At 45.1% G+C, this 20,931-nt stretch overlaps 1 protein-coding gene across 2 annotated transcripts in view; it reads right to left on the bottom strand.

Moving 5' to 3' along the window:
* The window catches only part of PUM2 (pumilio RNA binding family member 2), a 47,815-nt gene that overhangs the window by 15,563 nt on the left and 11,321 nt on the right, over positions 1–20,931 (bottom strand). The window contains exons 2-10 of one of the 2 annotated variants that reach the window (XM_069973130.1): positions 15,778–16,096; positions 13,832–13,900; positions 12,552–12,657; positions 8,611–8,801; positions 4,439–4,611; positions 4,063–4,333; positions 3,046–3,148; positions 1,366–1,488; positions 707–861 (exon numbers count right to left, since the gene is read on the bottom strand). In XM_069973130.1, coding sequence (XP_069829231.1) covers positions 707–861; positions 1,366–1,488; positions 3,046–3,148; positions 4,063–4,333; positions 4,439–4,611; positions 8,611–8,801; positions 12,552–12,657; positions 13,832–13,900; positions 15,778–16,083 — 1,497 coding nt within the window. In that variant the 5' untranslated portion in view covers positions 16,084–16,096. The remainder of the gene's footprint in view (positions 1–706; positions 862–1,365; positions 1,489–3,045; positions 3,149–4,062; positions 4,334–4,438; positions 4,612–8,610; positions 8,802–12,551; positions 12,658–13,831; positions 13,901–15,777; positions 16,097–20,931) is intronic. The other variant, XM_069973131.1, reaches the window with a different exon arrangement.

Below are 20,931 nucleotides of genomic sequence, written 5' to 3'. Positions count from 1 at the left end.
CCGCTGCATCCGCCCGCTGCACGGAGCGGGCAGACAGCGGGAATCATTGCAGTGAGTTTGGGTTCGTACGAACCCGAACCAAACTCTGTTCGGACCATCCCTACTCACAATTTAAGGTCCTTTTAAAAAGGAAAATCAGCTTTGCTAGAAACGCTCATTTATGATAACCGCCCAGTGTTGTGAGCACAACTTTCCCATTCACCAGCTGACTGGATCTTTTGTGTGGGCCTCCGTGTAAAAGGGATGTATAGCCAACCGTAATGCATTTAAAAGGGGTTGGCCTGCGCTTCAAAAACATGGCCACTCTCTTCCAGAGACAGCATTGCTCTTGTCTCCAGTTCGGGTGCAGGTTTTGTAACTTCTTTCCATTAAAGGAATGGAGCTTAAAGGGGTTATCCAGCGCTACAAAAACATGGCCACTTTTGCCCCGCTCTCGTCTCCAGACTGGGTGGGGTTTGAAACTCTGTTCCATTGAAGTAAATGGAGCTTCATTGCAAAACACACCTGACCTGGAGACAAGAGTGGGGCAAAAGTGGCCATGTTTTTGTAGCGCTGGATAACCCCTTCAATGGGCTGCACACTCTTGTTCGCCTGGTCAAAGCTTTGCAAACAAGTGTCTATCAGTGAGATCGGCACTCATTATTAGCAACACATCGGCCCAAGCGAATGACCCCTACATATGAATATGTTTAGATTAGTTCATTACCTGTTGCTGATTCTGCGTTGCTTGTGACGCCGCCTGCTGGTTGTTGCTGTTAGCAGCAGAGGCGGCAGCGGCGGCCGCAGCTTGCTGCTGAAACAATCCAGCTGGATATACTCCCCAGGGTACACCATAATATTGCGGTGGTACAACCGCAGGTCCTGTAATGCACAGATAAAAAGGTGCTGTAGTTTTTTTTTACTTTGCCTTGTGACATGTTAGGCACTAAAAAAAATATCGGGTCCAATCCAGATAGTACATTAACATTTAGGCTGTGTTCACACAACTTATTTTGTAGGATAAGAACGGCTGTTTGCACGTAAAACAACGGCCGTTCTTGTCATGAAAAAATGTGTTGCACTGAAGTCTATGCAAATAGGCCGTTGTTCACAGTGTATTGAACAATGGCCGTGGAAATAATTGTCAACAATATCAATTATTTTCAGCCGTAGTGCATTGAAATCAATGCAATTTTCATTGCAACAATGGCCGTTGTTTCTGCAGTGTGTGAACATAGCCTTATAGTGAAATATAAATGCAATACAAAGTGTTTGATTGTTATTTCCTAATATATTATGCACAGGGCATGCTGCATTTTCTTAATTTTCCTCATCGACTTCTCTTCAGGACTTATCAGGGCAAAAGAAACAAAAATACGGCCGTACCTAGAGTTGCAGCAGCAGCAAGACCAGCGGCGGTGTATGGATCGGTGCCAGGGTGAGCCGTGCTAATGATGTAAGGGTTTGGCACAAAGGCAGCGGGGGCCAGGCCTGCAGAGAACACACCTGCTGGGAGACAAAGAGACCTTTATTAAAAGCATGACATGAAACACAAGTGAGTGGAGCGTGGCAATAGAAAAAAAAAAGTCACCTAGATTATTTTTTTTTCAAACATGTTCCTTTTTTTCTTAATCTGTTTCTATTTTCTGATTGCAATTTAGTTGGGTCAGGTTAGTCAGGCTTATGATGTAAGTTTATGGAGTCCGACTAATTATGCTGACACAGATCAAGGAGTGGACACCCTGCAAAGCGGTTCCTTTTCTGACCGTTCTCATGATAGGTACAGTCTAAACACTCTGACCAATTAAAACTTTTGATATGTCTCTATGACATGTCAAACGTTTTCTATGATGAAAGAGGCAATTTAAAGAAACCTCAACATGGACATGAACTCAGACTGGCCTATACCCCACTAGGCATGCTCTGTCCTTACAGGGAGGGGGAGACTGAGCTGTGAGCTTCAGTAACTGAGTGGTGTCTTATCTGTACACTAGTGTCACCTTTCACTGTAACCACTGTCTGTGATGATAAAGAGGGAAGGACTGGAAAGTGATTTGTACAACATAGGAAGTCTCAGCTTAAGGTGTACCTATCACAAACTTTTGACAAAAACTTTTATCGATCAGTGTTTGAGTGTTCAGACCCTGACCGATCAGTAGAATAAGTGGGGAGAGGACCATGCTGCCAATGTGAGGAGACGCGCCCTTTAGACTTCAGTTATGCGGCAGTCTTCTCACATGACATGGACGAGAGAAGACTGCAGAGTGTGACTTCTCCCGATCAGTCATGGACTGATCACTTAAGACACAAATCAAGACTTTTGCCATGCCTCTGACACGTGAGACGTTTTTTCTGGTGACTGTGCCTTTTAACATTAGGCCCATTGATCAGAATAAAAAAATTCAAGATTTTATAATATAGAGATAGTAAAATAAAATATCCTGTGGATAGGCTGTTTTACCTGGAATATCCAGTGTATACATGCTAGCCTGGTGAGGGTATGCCCAATAAAAGTGGCCAGGATTTCAACAGCCAGGTGGGTTTTATCTGTGGCCGGACAGCTTTTGGCGATACTAAGGACCCCGGGGCTGCCCATGGACAATCCCTATTGTTAATGCGAATGTACCACCAGGTACATCACTGAGATTTTTACATTAACAGACCGGCACAGGGATGCAAATGGAACGGTCCTTTTATTAACCGCCATCTGGTTCCCACGCATGGTGTCAGTTTATTCCCGAGAACGGGCCGCGTATGAAGCACTGGGGGCAGGTCTGCCAGCCTCAAGTGTGATGAAACCCCCTCCCCTCTGTGACACTGCTCTATTAGAATCAGGGGGGAGGGGAGTTTGTCACACTGAGGGCCAGGCGGCCCAACTCCAATGCTTTATGCTCGCAAACAGTTGGTTCTGTTAATATTTAAAAAAAAAGCTATTTACCTAGTGGTACTTTCACTTTAAGGAATAGCTTTGCAATGTCTTACTCTGGCCTACACATATATCAAACACACAGTAACCCAAGTACACAGCAGAATCCAGTACGTCTACAATAGGAAATAATCACGTACCAATGTGTGGTTGCTGTGCTGCCGCCAATGCATACTGTTGTTGCTGCTGTTGCTGGGCTGCATTTAGTTGCTGCACTGTTAATGCATTAGTCCTCTGGAAGAGCTATGGGAAGGGAAAACATGGTTCCGATTACACCTTACTAAATGACATGACCTAAGGATAAAATCAAGGTTTCAAAAAAGAAACGAAAAAAAAAAGAAAAAAAAAAAAAAGTAAATTTTTATACTTTTGGGTCTATTTAAAATTTTTAGTTCAATATTTAGAGATGAGGGGATGTTAAACTTGGGCTCTCCAGCTGTTCCAAAACCACAACTCCCATCATGACTGGACATTCAAAGCTTTGGCTGTCCAGGCATGATGGGAATTGTAGTTTTCTAACAGCTGGAGAGCCCGAGTTTGACACCCCTGGTCTAGACTGAAAAATTCTAATAAAGTTTGTAGCTTTCATACTAATCTTGAATAAAGGCTATAAGGCATCCTGTTCTGTATAATCACTTCTTGGCAGCCCCCTTTTTATAAGTACAGAGACAGTAACTCCTACTGTATATTATAAAGCTGGAGGCAGACACAACAGGGTCCAAGCTTCATTACAGGTGATGATCATTGCTCTCATCCCAGAGAGACAGACATATTTTCTGAGATAAAGCTCAGCATTTAGAGATGAGCTTTACAGCAGCTACATGGGTATTGAAAAAAACATTAAACTTTAAATGGCAAAGTTTCTGGGCATGCTCTCTGCCATGTGCAGAAAGGGGGAGGAGGGGAGCCGTGACCATGTACTGCGAATGACCGCCAGGAAACACTGCTGAAAAAGGTCTCTTACACAACAGTAAGTGTTAGCTTATTATTAGGCCTAGTGGCCACAATGAGTACTGCATGATTTAGGGATTATATAATATACATAGGAACATTTGAGAATAAAAATCTGCTTAACTTATAAACGATAGGTTCTCTTTACAAATTACACTTTCTAAGTGAATTTATGCAACCAAGAGTATGTGCCCTAGAGAACTAACCTGCTGCTGGGTGTTGTAGTCAAACAGCCCAACACCCCCTCCTGCAGAGTCCATTGGTAGCGGGTTCCCAGGGTAGTCAAACTGCAGTGAATCCAAGCCAACTTGCTCTATGCCATCCAGGTTCTGTCCTTCAGGACTTGCAAACTCATCTGCGAGGGGCTTGTTGACCATAGGATTTGACAGCTGCCCCAACACCTCAGTCACATTTTGGTTTTGGACAATTCTATCTGCGATTTCTGTCGGAGAAGCTTGGCGACTTCCTGGAGTGCGGCTGGAAATGGTCACGAAAAAAAAATACAAACCTCAGATTAGGATTATGGCAATGCTGCGTGAATTATAGATGCTGACAAATAAAGGAGAAAATCTTCAGTCTTACTTAAAATCCTTGCAGTCTGCATCAATCCCGTTAGGAAGTCCTCGGCCATTTAATTTGGAGACTTCATCACCGTCATTGGACATCAGATCACGTTTCTTTTCTTCTTCGAATGGTGAAGTTTTGCTCTTCTGCTCTGCCTTCTCTGGTCCATCTAAATCGCAGTCTCTAGCGCCCTGTATGAAAGTAAATACAATGCTGCTAAATGTCTGCTGAGGAAGAACCATCACAAAGCTCTGCATTTGAATCCTGGTGTTGGATGTTCACTAAACACCAATCACAACCAAAGTACTGAAGTAAATGTAAGTTTGTGTGAAGCACAGGTGTTAAAGGGGTTATCCAGCGCTATAAAAACATAGTCACTTTTCCCCCTACTGTTGTCTCCAGTTCAGGTGCGGTTTGCAATTAAGCTCCACTTACTTCAATGGAACGGAGTTTCAAAACCCCACCCAAACTGGAGACAACAGTAGGGGAAAGTGGCCATGTTTTTGTAGCGCTGGATAACCCCTTTAACCTCCCGACCCTCCAGCTGTTGTACAGCCACAATTCCAATCAGGCCTAGACAGTCAAAGCTTTAGCTGTCCAGGCATGATGGAAACAGTAGTTTTGCAACTTAGATGTCAGTTTTTGTTTTTTTATAGAAATAAATTACAAATCACTGGCACTTTCTGGCACCATTTGATTTGAAAAAAAAAAAAACATTGGTGAACAGCCCCTTTAGGGTACAAACCCACACACCGTATACGCAGCAAATACGCAACAAATACGCAACAAATACGCAGCAAATACGCAGCAGTTTGATGGTGAAGATTTAATGCTGAGTTCAGTTATTTAGATCTAATCTGCTGCGTTTTTGTTGCGTATTTGTTGCGTTTTTGCTGCGTATTCGCTGCGTATCGCAGCAGTAAATACGCTGTGTATACGGTGTGTGGGTTTATACCCTTAAGGACTAAAGTTGAGGAACAATAGTTTAAAGGGATGCACATTTTTTTTATTTTATTTTACTTGTGGAGTTTCTATATTATGACTGCTAGGCTAAGTTCATATGAATATTTTAGCCCAAAACAGGAGTAGGACTGACTAGTTTTGCACGATGCACCGAAATATCGATACTACTATCGATATTCCGGGCCGAAAAACAGTTCGATACCAGGATTTCCTGGTATCGAAACTTTATGTTAAACTGCGCTATTATGCAGTTTAACATAAGGTATAGCGCAGAGCAGTGGCGTCGCTAGGCAGTTTTATTCGGGGCTCATGCCCCGAATAAAATGCCTGCTGCCCCGGATCTCTTCTGCCCTGCTCTTGCGAGACAGATGCGGCTCTTTTGATGGCCGCATCTGGCTCGCAGATTGCAGCTGCTGCTGTCCTCCTTACCTACTGGCCGCCCGCAGCGTCCGGACACGATCCTCCATCCAATCAGCGGAAACCGGGAGTGTGGGGCCGCTGCGGTGGGCCGTGGTGCAGGCATCCAATTAACGCGTGCGCCAATGCCCACCGCAGCGGCCCCACGCTCCCGCTCTGAGCTGATTGAGTTGTAGGAGCACCTCCGGCCGCTACGGTAGGTGAGGCGGACAGCAGCAGCCGCGATCTAGAAGGAGGTGAGCAGGCACGGGGGGAGAGAAACGGGCGAGAAACATGGGGGAGAGAAAAGGGAGAAAAGCATGGGGGAGAGAAACAGGGGAGAAAAGCATGGAGGAGAGAAACAGGGGAGAAAGTAACAGAGGAGAGAAAGAGGGGAGAAAAGCATGGGGGAGAGAAAAATGGGGGAGAGAAAGAGGGGAGAAAAGCATGGGGGAGAGAAACAGGGGAGAAAGGATGGGGGAGAGAAACAGGGGAGAAAAGCATGGGGGAGAGAAACAGGGGAGAGAAACTCAGAGGGCCCGGGCCCCGGATGTTTTGGGACCCTAGCAACGCCCCTGGCGCAGAGAACACGGCCGGCAGCTATATGAGCGCCGGCCGTGTTCTCTGTGTGCCGCCCCCTGCTCCCACCTGTCACCTCCTCAGCGCGCACCCTCTTCCCCCGTCGGCGCCAAATTCAAATAGCCGGCACATAGCTATTGCTAGTGCCGGCTATGTAACTATATGGATGCCGCTGTCACACTGACAGCGGCATTACCCCCCTCCTGAGCCCGCTCCATATACAGCGGGGGTCGGCTACTGTGTGTAGCAGACCCCGGCTGCTAATGACTGCGGGCAGAGCAGGGTCACGGGCTGGAGAGGGAGAGCGGTGTCCGGGAGAGGAGAAGGCTGGAGCAGGGGTCGGCAGGAGATACAGCCACTACATCTGCACCGGACTATGAGGTGGTGGGGGCGGCAGGAGTGTGAGGAGGTGGGAGGCCGGGGCCGGCAGGAGACTCCGGAGCAGACACAATGTGGGGGGTTTACAGTCGGCCTGACTCTGACTGGGAGGGGGAGGGGGGCTGTAACCTGCAGATCACAGACAAATCCAGTTCACCGATAAGCATGCCCTGACACCAGGAATAGTAAAACTACAGCCCCCATCATCCCCCCTGCTGGCTGGTGTGTTATATGGCTACAGCCCCCATCATCCCCCCCTGCTGGCTGGTGTGTTATATGGCTACAACCCCCATCATCCCCCCTGCTAGCTGGTGTGTGTTATATGGCTACAACCACCATCATCCCCCCCCCTGCTGGCTGGTGTGTGTTATATGGCTACAATCCCCATCATCCCCCCTGCTGGCTGGTGTGTGTTATATGGCTACAATCCCCATCATCCCCCCTGCTGGCTGGTGTGTTATATGGCTACAACCCCCATCATCCCCCCTGCTGGCTGGTGTGTTATATGGCTACAACCCCCATCATCCCCCCTGCTGGCTGGTGTGTTATATGGCTACAACCCCCATCATCCCCCCCTGCTGGCTGGTTTGTTATATGGCTACAACCCCCATCATCCCCCCTGCTGGCTGGTGTCTGTTATATGGCTACAACCCCCATCACCCTCTGATTGTTAAAGTGTTACATGACTACAACCCCCATCCTCCCTGATAGCAGTTGTGTGTTACATGACTACAACCCCCATCCTCCCACCTGATAGCAGTTGTGTGTTACATGACTACAATCCCCATCCCTGGCAGCTGAAGTGTTATTGTCCATACTACCTGTCACTTTCCTGATCACGCACGGTAAACCGAGCAAGTGCAGAATCCACCCAATTCAGTACCCCATAAAAAGATGGTACTAAATAAAACTACAGATCACAGCACAAAAAATGCCCCCTCACCCCCCAGCCAGACAGGCGGAGAGATAAAAAAAGTGAGTCAGAGTTGGGCAAGTTTTTATTTATTTTAAATAACGGGGACTTTATTTTTAAAGTAATAAAATTAGGGAACATAAATTGGTTCGTACTGACCTGAACCTAGGGGGGGGGGGGGGGAAATCATTTCTATTCTTATGGGGTTTTTTTTTGTTTTTTTTCTTAAGTATAATTTTTTAAGTATCGAATTGGTATCGAGCATTGAAAAAAAAAAGTTGGTATCGGTATCGAACTCAAAATTCTGGTATCGTGACATCACTAGGACTGACACAGTTTCACACACAGCTTTTGTATGGCATTTTTCTGGGCTTTAAAAAAAAAAAAAAAAAAAAAAAAAAAAAAAAGACCCCGCCAGGAAAAATGCCAAAGATTATCTTGGCTGATATTTTTTTTCTGGTGTTTTTGTCACTAGGTGTGAATGGCTTTTTTTTTTTTTTTTTTTTTTTGTGTGCGCTTACAGGAGTGGTGTTTTTGAGATGAACAGAAGAAATGAACTCTATAGGACAGAAACGCCAAAGCCACAGAACCTAAAAGAAAGTCAGCAGAGAGAAAAACACCACAAAGAACAAAGTATAGCATTGTATAAAACTCCATTGACTCACAGCATGGATAAAGCCAAAGCTATGGCTGAACATGCATGATGGCAGCAGTTTTGCAACAATTGGAGGGCCACAGGTTCCCCATCCCTGAAGTAGATGACTGGATCAGATCAAAATACAGATGAGAACTTCCCCTAGAGCAGAGGTAGGGAACCTTGGCACTCCAGCAGTTCCAAAACTACAGCTATCATCAGGCATGATGAGAGTTGTAGTTGTGCAACAGCTGAAGAGGCAAAGTTCCCTAATCCTGTCCAATAGTGTATAAATCAATACTTCAGGTCTCTATACAACACACTCACGTAGGCTCCTTTCCTCGGGAATCTTGGGTCGAGTTTATCGGCTGGCGAGGAGCTCAGGACATACTCCACCATGCTCACTCCCAGACCGCCACTTTCTGAGCGTGGAGACAGCACGGAGTTGACATCATGATTTCCCTGAAAGCCTTGTCCGGGTCTCCTCTGCACCATGATGGGCTGTGACATGGAATGGTCTACAAGAGAAGAATGAGTACAGACGTGAAAAACAGTTCTTGCCGTTCACACGTTCGGACTTGATAACACATGCCAGCTCATTGCCTAATAGGCATCAACTTAAATCCCAGATTCTCACCCACGTGTTTCTAATGCAGACAGCATTCTTACTCATAGTGCAGGAAAAGATAAAGAGAGGTTTCCCCTTATAGAAGAGTTTATGTCCAGGTAAGACACCTAGGCTATGGCCGCTGCTTGTTACACAGATACGACAATGTTAATGGAATCCTAATGCTCACTTCCCGATAAGAGAAATCCAGGATAAGCTGCACATTACTGATCTATGACAAAGCTGTAATGTATTACCTGATAAGAGCGTCCTGTATAAACACCTTATACTCACATGAGTTCATATACGGGTAAAACAAGGGTTGTTACCTTCATATTCAAAGCAGATCCTCAGGTTGTGGCAAAAATGACTGATATATGCAAGTCCTACCTACCTCCAGCCGATGCCAGCCTAGCTGTGCCAGTCAAAAGCTGCTGTTTTACATAACTCTTTATTAGAAGCTACTTTCTTCCAAAAACAGCGCCACACCTGTCCTCAGGTTTTTTGTTGTATTACAACTCACTGCCTTTCACTTTAAAGAGGCTGAGTTCCAGATCACACACAAACTAAGGACTACAGTGGCGCTGTTCCTGGAAGAATACCGAAATGTTTTTTAAGTATTAAATAACTTCTAATAGTGAGTAACGCAATCAGCAAAGCTTGTGATGCTACAACGCAGAGAAGACAAGCTTCCCCTAGATCTCCAACACTATCCCCCTAAAGCCTGAGGTTGGGGAACATCGCTGTAAAGGGTTTGGCACTAATTACACTGGCGTTATAAGAGTCAGGTGACTGAGATAAAGGGGGGAATTTCCTATAGATTTCTCATCTTTTTTCTCCCCTACTCACCTGTGACTCCATGAGAGAGGAGGATGTATAGTAACAGATGATAAAGCAGCTTACTAGCTACACTTATTCACCTGATAATAAATCTACTATGAAGAGAACATCAGGAGGAAGCTGATACAAGTGCACGCCTGATAAGCATAAGGCCCAAAAGTTATACAAATCCCCAATATACACTTATTACGGGAAATGTACATAAAGTGCTTTTTCCCTGCACTTACTACTGTATCAAGGCTTCACTTCCTGGATCACATGGTGATGTCACTTCCTGGATCACATGGTGATGTCACTTCCTGGATCACATGGTGATGTCACTTCCTGGATCACGTGGTGATGTCACGACCCGACTCCCAGAGCCGTGCAGGCTGTGGCTGCTGGAGAGGATGATGGCAGAGGGATGCTCAGTGTCCCTCCAGTGCTCTATGTCACTCAGTGTCCCCCTGCCAGCATCCTCTCCAGCAGCCACACAGCTCTGGGAGTCGGGTCGTGACATCACCATTTTATCCAGGAAGTGACATCACCATGTTATCCAGGAAGTGAAGCCTTGATGTAGTAGTTAGTGCAGGGAAAAGAGCACTTTATAAGCATTTCCCGTAATAAGTGTATATTGGTAAATTGTATTACTTTTGGAGGGCAATACAATACTTAATTAAAAATTTTCGCCAGACTTTTCCTTTAAAGGCAAGAGTCCACCTATACTTTTATTTACACGTAAAAGGATTACATGAGGCGCCGTCCTTACGGCATCCTTTTTTTTCTTCTTGTCTTATTCCTACATATAATTGTATCAGTTTTCTTAAAAAGTTCCTTTGAAGGGGTTATTCAGCCAAAACTTCTCTGCTCTCTGCTGCCACCTCTGTCCATGTCAGGAACTGTCCAGAGCAGCAGCAAATCCCCACAGAAAACCTCTTCTGCTCTGCAGACTGGAAAGAAAACACCACTTCCTGAAGGACACACATAAGTACTGGAACTTTAGATTTTTTTTTAAAATAGAAATAGCAATTTCTAAGCACCAGTTTATTCTAAAGTTGTTTTTTTTTTTTTGCTGAACCACCCCTTTAAAAAAGGACTCCAAGTCATAATTCCCATAATCATGGGAATCGTAGTTCTGCAACAGCTGAAGGGCTCTGGGTTTGACATCCCTGGAGGTCGAATCAGGACAGAGCACTAAATATATATATATATATATATATATATATATATATATATATATATATATATATATATATATATATAAATAAATAGTACCATCCGTTCCTAATAACCTGCCATTTGTGAGAGAAGCATTCCAGTGACGCAAGAGAAACACGGCGGCATCCTACCAGCAGGAGGTTATAACATCTGGAATCTGAAGCATCTGTGAGATTGTACATGGGCATATGTATTCCTGGATAAAAGGCTTATACATTGTGAGCCTCGAGATGAGAGACCGAGCCAGGCACAAGGACGCACCACCTCCATTAAGATAAAGGAGTAGTCGTAGTAGTCATACCAAGTAATCTAAACTGAAGGAATATGAAAAATGCAGCCAAGTGCCCGGGACGGCCTCCGTTTGTTATGGATGAGAGAAAATGAAAAGAAAAAAAATTTTTGGCTGGATATCCTGCGTCATGTGTAAATGAGCAGACATTGCTTTTTCCAGTTTCATTCACTTACAGTAATAAGAAACCTAACCAAGAAGTCACCAATTATTCTCAATGGAGCAGCGGTCAAGCCTGTGCTGCCACTATGTATTAGCCGAGAGCAGTACTGCGCCATCCCCGTCAGTCCCATACAGAGTGAATAGTGGTAGTGACCATATGCATGTCTGACTATAGCTTCAGTCACACAGGGGTGCGGGGCTACAGTTCTTGAGATCGGTACGTCTTCTAGAGCTCGGATAAGCTGTAATCCTGGGATAACTCCATTAAAGTGTCCTGGTTACTTCTTGACACGTCTCTATGATGTTGCATTTATTGTGTCTTTATGATGTATCAATTATTTTTGTCTGGGTGTACAGACTTCCTCATATAAAGCCGGGAGAAGCACCGCATCTTGTAATAGGAGGGGGGGGGGGATTATCTCCTGTAAGGAAATGGTAAAAGCAGCGAGCCAGAGAGTGAAGCACTAAGCTAATAGCTTCTCCTGTTTGCCTAACAATAAACAGAAACCTGACAACTCAGACCCAGCCTGATCAAAACCTTTGGTACCTCTAGTTTTTTTTAAAGGGGTACTCCGATGAACATCTTTTTCTTTCAAACCAACTCTTCAGAAAGTTATATTGATTTGTAAAAAAATCTTCATTCTTCCAGTACTTATCAGCTGATGTATGTCCTGCAGAAAGTGGTGTGTTCTTTCCAGTCTGACACAGTGCTCTCTGCTGCCACCTATGTCCAGGTCAGGAACTGTCCAGAGCAGCAGCAAATCCCCATAGAAAACCTCTCCTCCTCTGGACAGTTCCTGACATGGACAGAGGTGGCAGCAGAGAGCACTGTGTCAGACTGGAGAGAATACACCAATTCCTGCAGGATATACAGCAAGCTGAAGGCTTGTTTTTTTTTTTTTTTTTTTTTTTTTTGTTTAGAAGTAAATTACAAATCTATATAACTTTGTGAAACCAGTTGATTTGAAATGAAATTATTTTTGCCGGAGTACCCCTTTAATGACAGTCACCATGTAAATACCAATAAATCACACTCAAGATAGTTATAATTCCATAGACTTGTTCTGCTAGGAATCCTATACGGCTGTTATACGGCTGGAGCATAGGTAGACTAACATGAGAGGCCAGAGTGTATATTATATCGCAACACACTGAAAGCATGTGAAAACTTACGAGACGCTCCCCATGTACTCTCCCGCCATTCGCCTGCAAGGAACATCCCTTTCTGTCCATCTTTGGCTGGGTCTTCAGGCTCCCAGAACTTTTTGGCCGGTAGAAGCTTTTTTTTTTTTTTTTTTTTAAAGAACAAAAAAAAAAAGAGACAGGATTGTGACAATGATGCAACCAAGATAATGTGACAGAGCTCAAAAAGGACTTCACAGAAACGCGGCTTGAGATACCTTACTACGCAGTGTGATGCCAGGATAACTACCACTTATAGCGTCATTAGCTGTGATGGGATTTCTATCTTTGTCTATAGGATGTGTCTGGCACTGCACGCAGAACTTCATTTGATTCTATCAAATAGCTGATCGCCAGGGACACCTCACAGATTGAATATTGATATCTATCCCAAAAACTTACTTACATCATTCTGTTTAGCCGTTCTCATAATATGCAGGAAAATAGGATTCAAGCCACACCCCACCCTTCAGCTGCTGATTGACAGTTGACTCCCTATACACAGCATGGATAGATAACTGCCAATCAGCAGCTGATGGGCGGAGTTTTCTGCTTCCCATGAATATCCAGGACTACTAGGCTCATGCACATAATGGAGAGGACTACTTATTGTCCATGTTATTCAGGAGGAGATCTCTGGATCAGCTGCACAGAACAATGTAAGTGATCCATCATTCTGTTCAGCTTCTCTGTCACTTGTTTATGCTAGCCTGAGATAGGACACCATAAACCTGCTGACAGAGTCTCATTAAATACAAGACAACTATATTCCCTAATGTGATGACACTCTGCACCCACTGCAATGGTACATGTGAATCATTACGAATACCCTGCATGTTGTAGAAATTAGTTATATATAGATGGACTTCCACACCATGTTAAAAAGGTAAGCAGTCTGTACAAACCTTCAATGCCAATTTCTATATGGGAGTGTAATGGGCATGCTTGGTTATTTCTATATGGGAGTGTAGTGGGCATGCTCTGCGAAAAGGGGGGGGGGGTCCTCCAGCTATTACAAAACAATATTTCCCACCATGCCTGGACAGCCAAAGCTTTAGCTGTCCAGGCATGATGGGAGTTGTAGTTTTGCAACAGCTGGAGAGCCGCGCGTTTGACCCCCCTGGTGCAGAGATTTGCTTTCAGCTGTGCAATGCTTTTACGTCATGCAATAAAACATGAGGAAGGGGTGTGAATAGTTTTATATAGGCTCAGTACATTCACATGCACAAGCAGTATCATTGCAGAAATATATAAAGGAGCGCTGCTCTTACCTCTCCCATTCCTCGAGATTCTAAAGCCAGAGCCTGGAAGTCATGATTCATGTCATCCGCAGACCTCACCTAGAAACAAGAAACATTGCTGTAACTCTAGCCGCTCAGTCTTTATACAGCAACTAAAAAAAAGCAAGAATATCCTCACCCAACCCCGGCAAATTGAGTACAGATGAAGGCTGCGGTATACGGGGAGCGGGCTGATCATACACCGCTGCAGCACTGGAGACCGTCTGCAGTCGCTCTCATTACGCTTCAGCACTCAGTCATAACAAGAGGAGCAGGGGTTTCAAGATGACACAATAGACAGGGGTGGGAATTTGGGGAATTCGTTTACATGCACCCATCCCCCTCCCATGTCTATAGACTCTAAAAAAAGACCATCAGTAATCAGAGAGTGCTGGAGCACTACATGGGATCAGACCTGTAATACCGCACACAACCTGAGGACAGAGATGGCGCTGATCAGAAGAAAGCAGCCATGGCAGGCAGCCAGAGACCAGAGCGGGGGGGGGGGGGGCACAGCCAGAGACCAGAGCGGGGGTGAAGGCGCAGCCAGAGACCAGAGCAGGGGGGGAGGCGCAGCCAGAGACCAGAGGGGGGGTGGAGGCGCAGCCAGAGACCAGAGGGGGGGTGGAGGCGCAGCCAGAGACCAGAGGGGGGGTGGAGGCGCAGCCAGAGACCAGAGGGGGGGTGGAGGCGCAGCCAGAGACCAGAGGGGGGGTGGAGGCGCAGCCAGAGACCAGAGGGGGGGGGGTTAAGTGACAGGAACTGCAACCACTGACTGGGATGTGTGAATAAGGCCTAAGTCTATGGGGCTAGAAGATGGAGATACTTGAGACACTTCTCCCTGCTGGTTTTTCTAGATGTTATTGGTCTCTGAATCTGATAGAACCCCCACCAGCTAGCTGTCCCCTATCATGGATAACGTATCATCTTGGGATAACCCCTAATATATTGCCAACTATTACATCATGGGTGTAATTAGTTATACTGGAGGAAGACAATGGCTTTTCTCATGGATTCACGTGGAGGAAAATAAAATCCTAATTTCCATGCAATCACAGAGGTATTCTGAGCTACCAGCCTCCACAATGTTTCTTGACAGCCGGAATAGCACAGGATGCAACACCTCAGCTGAGCCAATGGAGTCTGTCAATCACCGTACAGTGAATCCCACACAGTGTCATGGCTTTAATCATAACCAGAAGCCACGATGTGTGTATGAACAGAGCCCAAGCTGTTAGGGAAAGTGCATGAACTGCCATTTTCTTAAAGTGACTGTACCATCAGGTACATCGGCTTTAAGTATTACCCATGAATAGAACATCGCCGGCGCGGGGAAGCAGGTTCATCGTTCCAGTTTTTGAATTGCGGCCCAGTTCCCGTGTATGGCGCCATTCTATTCACAGGTCCTGGGCCGGGGCTATGGCAACGTTCTATATATTTTTTAATTTTACCACGAATGTACCTGATGGCACATTCGCTTTAAAGGGGTACAAATCAATGGGGGCTAGAAAGTAACAGAAATTTGTAATACTAGTACTTACTAGCTGCTTTATGTCCTGCAGGAAGTGGTGTATTTTTTCCAGTCTGGAGGCCAGGAGAGGTTTTCTTTGGGGATTTGCTGCTGCTCTGGACAGTTCCTGACATGGACAGAGGTGGTGGCAGAGAGCACTGTGTCAGACTGGAAAGAATACACCACTTCCTGCAGGGCATACAGCAGCTGATAAGTACTGGAAGAATGAAGATTTTTAATAGAACTAAATTACAAATCTCTGACACCAGTTGATTTGAAAGAATTATTTTTTGTGAACTACCTCTTTAAGTAGATGGATTTTCTCAATTACTGTCTTATCAGTAGAAGGAGGGACGGGGGTGGAGAAAAAGCAGACCCGCCATATGCATCTACTTAAAATAATGTAGGAGAGAGAGAGAGTACTTACTGAAGCTTCCACGCTATCCCCTGTCGGCCAGCGGTGTTTGTTTGTGTAGCCGTTCACCTGTTCTCCAGCTTGCCTCTGGAAGAAATATCCCACCGTGGCATCATCCTGAGAGCGGCCGCTCAGAGGCCCCGGGGCACCACCAGCCCCAGGAGGAATGGCATGTGGGTTATTTCCAATGGGCCCCGATGTTGCTCCTCCAGGGGGCATCCCAACCCCCAGTGCCTCCTGCCCATTGCTTGCATGCATTATTCCTCTGGTCTCTTGCCAAGCCACTTCATTCATGCCTACGGCGCAGGGAACATTCATTCCACATAGGCACCTAGAAGGGAAGAAGAAAGAAAATTAAGGGAACTGATTAGGATATTAAAGAACCAAATCATCAAAACTGGAGAAACACCAAAATTACTAGATCCAGTACAAAGCAGGAATCAAACCTGCGGCCGTCCGGCTGCTGCAAAACTACAACTCCCATCATGTCTGCACAGCCAAAGTTAAAGCTTAGGCAGTCCAGGCACGATGGGGGGAGGGGGAGCACCGCCTTAAAAGTTGTAAATAAAGTGGTACAATAATTTTTACTAACTTGTGACATGGGATTTGGACACATTAAAGGTTAAAGGGTGCTCTGGCAAAAATCTTTTAAATCAACTGGTGCCAGAAATTTATACAGATTTGCAATTTAATTCTATAAAAAAAAAAAAAAAAAAAAAAAATCTCCAGTCTACCAGTAGTAGACTGGTGTATCCTTTGCAGTATGACACAATGCTCTTTATCCATGACAGGAACTGTCCAGAGCAGCAGCAAACCCCCATAGAAAACCTCTCCTGCTCTCCAGACTGAAAAGAATGCTACTTCTTGCACAACATACAACAGCTGATAAGTACTGGAAAACTCAATTTTTTTTTTTTTTTTATGACTTTTTCCCATTCATGCAACAAATTTTTGGCAACTCTCCCAACACCACAAGGTCTCCATCCTGTCACTAATTTTTTGGGGGAGTTAAGAACCAACTGTATGTCTCCCATGTCACATTTTCGCCAATGCCATCACTGCCGCGTCCACAATAAGTTGCCAGATATTATACGCTTCCCGAAAGGACGGCGACGCAGCTCATAACATTAGGTAGGAAAAAGGGAAGTGCGAGGCGGCTGGAAAAGACCCGAGGTAAGAGACAGGAACTCCCCTCCAAGCCACAGTGGTTACTGTACACAACAATAAGACAATATGCAGGGAAATAGGAGAGTGATAAACAAAGGCTCCTATTACTTATGAGTCACAAGACGCCGGAGCCGAGGAACGCTGCCACACTGTACATGCCACCCGTCTAACCGAGATGTTATCACCAGCGAGGATTCCATCATAAGGGATGAATATAGGCAGAACGACTCCGGGCCTAACTGGGGGGTGAACCCTGGTGCAGGACAGGAGGGCAACTCCTCTGCACCAATAAGAGATGGAAAATACGGCTGACAATACTACACGCCAACCTAATACACACGACTGAGTATCTGCACGGACGACCACTAACCCGTATAGATACACCTCCGCCAAGTCAACGATTATTGGCCAAATGGGCATCCCTATCAACACTCATTCCCGATTATCCCGATTCAGCGGTCATCCGACTAAAGACGTCTGATCACGTCTTTCATGCGGTCACAAATTCTCAGTAGTAGCCACATACTGTGTAAACAGATGTGGAACCATCGCCAATAAATTCAATGGGCTTGAGGATCCACTTATTGTCTAGCTACACAGGTGCCGTTAAAAAAAGGCCCCTTTGAATACCAGAAAACCCCTTTTGAAAGAGGTTGTTCATCAAAATTTCTCTTCTTTCAAATCGATTAGTGCCAGAAAGTGCTGGAGATTTGTAATTTACTTCTAATAAAAAAAAAAAAAAAAAAAAAAAAAAAATCTGCCAGTACTTATCAGCTGCTGTATGTCCTGCAGGAAGTGATGTATTCTTTCCAGTCTGAAAAGGTTTTCTATGGGGATTTGCTACTGCTCTGGACAGTTGCTGACATGGACAGAGGTGGCAGCAGAGAGCACTGTCTCAGGACATACAGCATTTGATAAGTACTGGAAGACTGGAGAATTTTTAATAGAAGTAAATTACAAATCTCTGGCACTTTCGGATACCAGTTGAATTGAAAGAAATTTATTTTGTAAAGTACCCCTTTAAGGCCTCACACACCTGGTAAATGTATCCTGATTTCTTATGAATATAAATTTCTGGACCCATAGGCTTCTATTAGGCACGGACACCCTTCAAGATGAAAATAGGCCAGGAGATAAATATCGTCCAGAATTGACAATAATGACCCCACAGAATCTGGAATTCCGGATGTGCCTCCAGCCACAGGAGGTCGCTATCTCCCCAGCACGCGAGCAGAGAAGACAAGCTAGAGAGCTGCGCTGCAGGTGAGTATGCCTTTTTACTTTTTTCTCTTCAGTTTTTTACAGGTAGGAAAAGCCACCTGAAAGACTTCCTGATCTGTATTTTCTGACCGCAAACACACCCTTAGTGGGTATTCCAATTTAGGTATTAAAAAAAATAATTTCAAGTCATTAGCATATTCATCTGGCCCCATCTCGCACCGCCGCTCCAGCACAAACCAGTGGTAAACAGAGTTGGACTAAAGCAGCCTCATGGGACCAGGAGAGCAGAGGAAGGGCCCGATCACCACTGTAGAACTGCTAGAACGGTGCTCATATACCAAACCTATTACACTGCTCCTATCTATGTCCATGCAGCCATTGCCTTTAGTGTAAAATAATAAAGTATATACCTACCTGTCCACACTGCCCAGTATCTTCCTGGCTTCTGTCCACAGACAGACCACTCAGCTTATCACTGGCAGGGACGAGACACCCGTGGCCAGTGATTGGCTGAACGGTCTGTCACTTCAGAGACCGGCTCGAAGTTCCACCGGCAGGTGTGGTAAGCAGGCATAAGCCAGGAAGACACCGGGGAGCGTGGACAGGTAAGTATACACAGTCGTCAGCCGTAGCGATGTGCGGTCAGCGGCCGATGATTTTAGATCAGAACCAAAAGACACAATCAGCTGATGATCATTGTCTTTATTACAAGGAGCGATGATCTGCTGTATCTGCCCAATCCGGCAGATTATCGCTCTATGCAATAGGGTCCCAACCTTCTAACTAAATTGTAATCCCCATTGGCTGAAAAGGGACTGGGGCGGTTGTCTGCCACGGCCGGGGACATTTAGGAACCCCCATATACATAAGCTGAAGCTTCAACAACATATACCCAGGGGGTATGGCCGGCTTACAGATACAGCAGCCACTGAAGCAGATGGCGGTTCTTCCCTGCGATACGGCGGTGACAGCGACAGCAGAGAACACAGGTGCCTTGTTTAGGGATCACAGGAGGAGTGCCCTGCGGCTTGGATGACATTACCCTCCCAGGGGAATCGGAGGCTATTTTTGGGCTGTGACAAACAAAGCAAAGTCTCCAGGCTGCTTTCTAATACACGTCTTCCAGATGATCCTTATCCTCCAGCGTCTTCGCATCGGGGCCTCCTGCGCCATCTCAGGACCTACACCAGGTTTCCTGCATTGTCTCTTGGATATGGTACTTTGATACGGCTGCTGTCTGAACATGCATTAAAAGGGGTTTGTTCATCAATTTTTTTTTCTTTCAAATCAACTAGTGCCAGAGATTAGTAATTTACTTCTATTGAAAAAAAAAAACCAAAACTTCAGTCTTCCAGTACTTCTCAGCTGCCATATGTCCTGCAGGAAGAGGTGTATTCTTTCCAGTCTGACACAGTGCTGCTGCAACCACTATCCATTTTTTTTCCTCTTCAAAGCTACAGGGACAATTTAAAGGATATTTTGGGTATAAGAAAGGACCCTGCTGAATGGCGACGCCGTTCTGCAACCTTGCTGTTTTCGCTCTGACCACTAAACCTCACACTTACTGCTCTGTAGAGGATGACACCTCTATTATACAGCTACAGACAGATTATCCGCTAATGCCAGCAGATGATAGTCACAGGTCACCTCCTCCACCCTCTCCCTGCACAGGTCACAGAGCATGCCCACAGCACTGTCCTACCATAGAAGTCAGAGTCACTTCCAGACTGCAGGTTCCTGTGGCTGCTGTAAAGTATCCCTCCAAATGCTGTTATTAGTACATCGCGGATCACAAAAGGAAAAAAAAATACCATAAATATATGAACCACATACATCTTATGTAACTCTAAATTGTAGGTAAACGGCAAGTAGAAACACAATCTCATGCACTGAGTCACTATTGAGAATACTAAGGGCCCGACAACCTGCTGATCAGGCGATTTGGCAGATTATCGCTTAGAGTAAGGGCCCTAGTACATGGGACGATTATCGTGCGAAAATTTTTTAAATTGTTTAAATTTAAACGATAATCGTTCTGTTTAATATGGTAAATGATTGCAGGTTAACGATAAACAATCTTGTTTGCGATCGTTTATCGTTAAAAATCGCTCCGTGTAATAGGACCCTAAGGTACAATTATCATGCGAAAAGTAGTTATATCATTCGAATTTAAACGATAACCGTTCTGTGTAATTGCAGGCAATTATAGAAAAATCTTCGAATGTCGTTGACAGTTGATTTACATCTGAACCTAAAATTATTGTTAATCGTTCGCTTTTACTCGACTTTCGTTCCGCATTTTTTCACTAATCGTTCAGTGTAATTGCACATTGTTCATTGTTTTGCTGGGATCAGAAGGAATAAACGTTCATAGTAACGATCGCAATAACGATCATAGTAACAATCGTAACTAACAACCATCGTTCTGTGTAATATGGTGAACGATTTCAGGTTAACGATAAATAATCTCATTTGCGATCATTAATCGTTAAAAATCGCTCCGTGTAATAGGACCCTTACTGTATTTGCAGTACAGTGGTCTTAGGGCTGTATTACACGGCCCGATCACTTTAGTAAACAAGTGCTGATCTGCTACTACACGGCCAAATAACTTTAGTAAAGGAGCGCTGATCTGCTACTACACGGCCCGATCACTTTAGTAAAGGAGCGCTGATCTGCTACTACACGGCCCGATCACTTTAGTAAAGGAGCGCTGATCTGCTACTACACGGCCCGATCACTTTAGTAAAGGAGCGCTGATCTGCTACTACACGGCCC

Source organism: Dendropsophus ebraccatus, chromosome 6, assembly GCF_027789765.1.
Source record: "Dendropsophus ebraccatus isolate aDenEbr1 chromosome 6, aDenEbr1.pat, whole genome shotgun sequence".
Lineage (NCBI taxonomy): Eukaryota > Metazoa > Chordata > Amphibia > Anura > Hylidae > Dendropsophus > Dendropsophus ebraccatus.
This window is presented reverse-complemented; position numbering and strand designations above follow the sequence as displayed.